The following is a 3,625-nucleotide window of genomic DNA, read 5'->3' as shown; positions in this document are numbered from 1 at the left end:
TTCATCAAAAAGTTCCTCTCTTCTGAGATGATTATCAGTTTGGTACAATTTGTATCATGTGTTGTAACATCACACTGATTAATTAAAAAAAAATACATATATATATATATATATATATATATTGGTGAATATACCCTGTTAAGTTTGTAGAAGTCTGATGTGTTGTTACTTTAATATATAAAACTTTAAAAACATCTAGAAGAATGGTGTAACTTAAGAATCATTGTGAACAGAAAAGTTAACTTCNTGAAACAAGGGTTGCAAATGATGAGAGGAACCCACATGCACATAAATTTGAGGTCAGAGAGATTTAAACAACCCCTTCTAAAATGACTAGTAATGATAAAACTTAACTTCTGTTGCCACTCATTTAAATTGTAGCACATTTTATTATTTCATCTAAGTAGACAATAAAGAATAAAGTGCATACCATATGAGTAGTGATTTGTCTAAGACAATCAAACTGGTTGCACCATCCTNCAGAATTCAGAATTCATTGTTTTAGCAGTTGGACCGAGCTGCACTTTGTTTGATTGCATTTTCTGGTNTTTGGAATCTATCCAACTTAGAACTCACCTCTGGACATCTTTTAATTCAGTCCTAGAGTCTTGTTCACATCTCAATTGTTNTCCTAGAGTCAGATTACATGATTACAGTCCAATTTGATTCTTATGCTTGAATTTGGTTGGTGAAAATGGTTAAAATTGGTGTTAAAGAGCAANTGAACCAGTGATTTTTTATTTAATCACAGTTAGCATGTGCTGGCAGCTTGTACAAGTCATATTTCATAAAGAAAAGTTTTTGGAACCATACAATTGTGATTGTAAACACTTTTGTGCAAAATGACCATTCAAACCACCAATATTTAAGAACTTTTTTCTGGTATAGTTGCAGATTTGTGATATTGAAAGCTTGCTATGATTACTGCATCAAACTTAGTTTCAATTTGGTAGCAAAATCTTGTTTCAAGTTATTATAAAGAAGTTCACCAATTGATGTATATATTTATAACTTTTTAGGTGAATGTTTGGCAAGTTATATCTGAATGGTCAAATCCTCTGATTGAGGTGGAATTTAGGATTCTCAATCCTCATAAGGGTGACTTTTCAAGCTTCATATGTTTTTCTGTTTACCTCTGATGTTTTGGTTTCTCACGTGCACCTAGAAAATGGTTTAACAAACTCACCACAACTCTTTTGCAGCTTGGTTTCCGTTCTAGTAAATGTGATCCTTCACTATATATACCTTTCTATATATGCCTCTCATATTGTTCACTTATTGGTATATCTTCATGATATCATTTTCACTTGCATCTCTGTATCTCTTATTCAGCAACTCACTCAGAATCTCAACCTATACCATCTCCTTATGGCCTTATCTTGCAAACTATTTAAAACAAGATCAGATTTATTTGGGTATATCTGGGTTGCTTGGAATGAAAATTGAGAACTGGAAGTTGATTGAAATTGTTTCGACACACGTTTAGTTTTAATATAATTACATTGAATCTTGTTGAGGACTGTTTAGAATTATATCTAACTTCACTAGGCTTAGGTGGTAGTTGATAAATCAAATGTTGGCACGTTAATTTAGGAAATTTTGGTTGAAACGTGATATTCCATTGCATTAGACCTAGGTGGTTGCTATAATTATTACCTGAGCACGTTAATCTAGAAATTTTTGGTAGGAACGTGATGTTCCAATACTTAGGATTGTTATATTACTTTAAATGATTATATTACCTTAGATTACTATTTTACCTTAGATTATTATATTAATTTAAATGTTAATAGTCGTGGTAGAAATATGTATGTAAATTTTAGTATATAATATTATGCTTTAAATTGCTATGAAGGTATTGCTAGTACGTGAATATTATTTTGATGAGCAAGTATTCATTCAATTATTAGATATACCTATACTACCACTACATGCATCTTATCTACCAATGTAATTCACGTGATTTATAAATTCTGTCTTGGGCTAATTAATTAGCTACTTTTGTTCACCTAATTTTATAAACCAAATGAGCTATTATTGCTCTGTTTTGGGTCTGCTTGGGTCTTATAGCTAATGTATCCATGACCATAAAATCTAAATTAATATTGATGTTATGATTGCTTTGTTTCAATAATGATTTAATTGAATAGCTTCTNTAACCGTGACATGACATTCTAAAATATCATTGTTGGTTTGAACTATGTTGTTCTATGTGTGGCTGGCTCTTTGTACCTTATTGCTCTGNACTAAAACCTTATTGTTTTGGCTAAGATGATGAGTCAAAACCTTGCTCTTTTGAATGTCCTTATTGTTTACAGGTTTAGTGTTAAAATTTGGATTGATTTTTATATTGGTGGTTTATGCTGATGTTAAGATCTATGGTGCAGTTTCCAGCTTAAAGACCTAGGTAGCATTTTTAGGAAGAGGAGCTGAAACAGAATCTGGGTTGAATAGGGAACTTCCAGCCAGCTGCCAATGGTAAGTTCAGTACAAAAATCTGTAATGATTGTAATTAGCATTTGTTATGAACTAAATGTTGTAATGATTTGTTATGATATTTTGTTCCCTTCTTTCTTCCCTACTATATTCATGTATAACACACCCTTTCTGACTTTATTTCTTTTCTTTTGATTTACACTCACTCCACCTTCTCTTCCACTTCGAAGAAGAGGAAACCCACAATCCTCACACCCATCACACTTTTTGTAAGAAGTTGAAGTACTCTATAAAAAAGGACTTCACTACAGTAATGATACACGGCATGACCCTTGTTGCATGCCTATGACAGTAGTCAATCTGTAAGTACTCTATAAAGAGGACTTCACTACAATAATAATACTCAACATGACCCTTATTGCATGCCTACGACAGTAGTATTCAATTTGCCTTCCATGTTCGACATAAGTAGTAATAGGTTTATTACTTATGTGACATGGAGTGTTGTTGATTTCGCTAAGTTTACCTTTGTTTGGCTTGTCACAGAACATGACCCATTTTCTCAACCATCGTGCATGGATGTACGATCGTTGTCATAGCGGAAGGAGAGGTTTGAAGGAATCTTTTGTCATCGGAGTTGAAGAGTTTGTGGAGATGGCTCGACGAAGTCAATATTATGCTATTGATGGAGGGATTCGATGCCCATGCATCAAGTGCGAATGTACAAGGATTTTGAAAGATCAAGATGTTAAAGTTCACCTATAATAAAAAGGGTTCATGCCTAATTACATGGTTTGGACATTTCATGGTGAAGAAATTCCTTCGACCTCCAATAGAGTTGAAAATCGGCTTCCATCAGGTTTGAACACTGTTGTACATACATCTGAGATAGATCAATTTGCCTATATGCAAGAGATGGTCGACAATGCTCTTCGTCGACATGACGAACAAGAAGCAAACGATAGTCATGATGAAGAGGCTCCAAATGAAACCATTCAGAGGTTTTATAAATTACTGACAGAGGCAAATCTACCTGTATTTGAAGGTTCATCTGAGTCAAATTGTCAGTGTCCATTAGACTCTTGGCTGGTAAATCTAATTGGAACGTTCCCAATCAAGCAGTGGATCACTATACAAAATTGATTTTAGATTTGACACCACCAAACAATTCTATTCCGAAGAATTGTTA

General features: G+C 33.5%; 1 protein-coding gene across 3 annotated transcripts in view; it reads left to right on the top strand.

Annotated features, from left to right (window-relative positions):
- Window positions 1–3,625, top strand: part of LOC106777130 — a 13,127-nt gene that overhangs the window by 2,021 nt on the left and 7,481 nt on the right. Inside the window, exons 1-2 of one of the 3 annotated variants that reach the window (XR_001376923.2) lie at window positions 969–1,098; window positions 2,388–2,478. Coding sequence is in view for 1 of the 3 variants with exons in the window: in XM_022778686.1 (XP_022634407.1) it covers window positions 2,476–2,478 (3 nt within the window). In the remaining 2 variants the exon portion in view is untranslated. Of the gene's footprint in view, window positions 1–968; window positions 1,099–2,387; window positions 2,479–3,625 lie in introns of those variants that run through there. The other 2 variants (XR_002667191.1, XM_022778686.1) reach the window with 2 other exon arrangements.

This window comes from Vigna radiata, chromosome 2 (assembly GCF_000741045.1).
Source record: "Vigna radiata var. radiata cultivar VC1973A chromosome 2, Vradiata_ver6, whole genome shotgun sequence".
Classification (NCBI taxonomy): Eukaryota; Viridiplantae; Streptophyta; class Magnoliopsida; order Fabales; family Fabaceae; genus Vigna; species Vigna radiata.
This window is presented reverse-complemented; position numbering and strand designations above follow the sequence as displayed.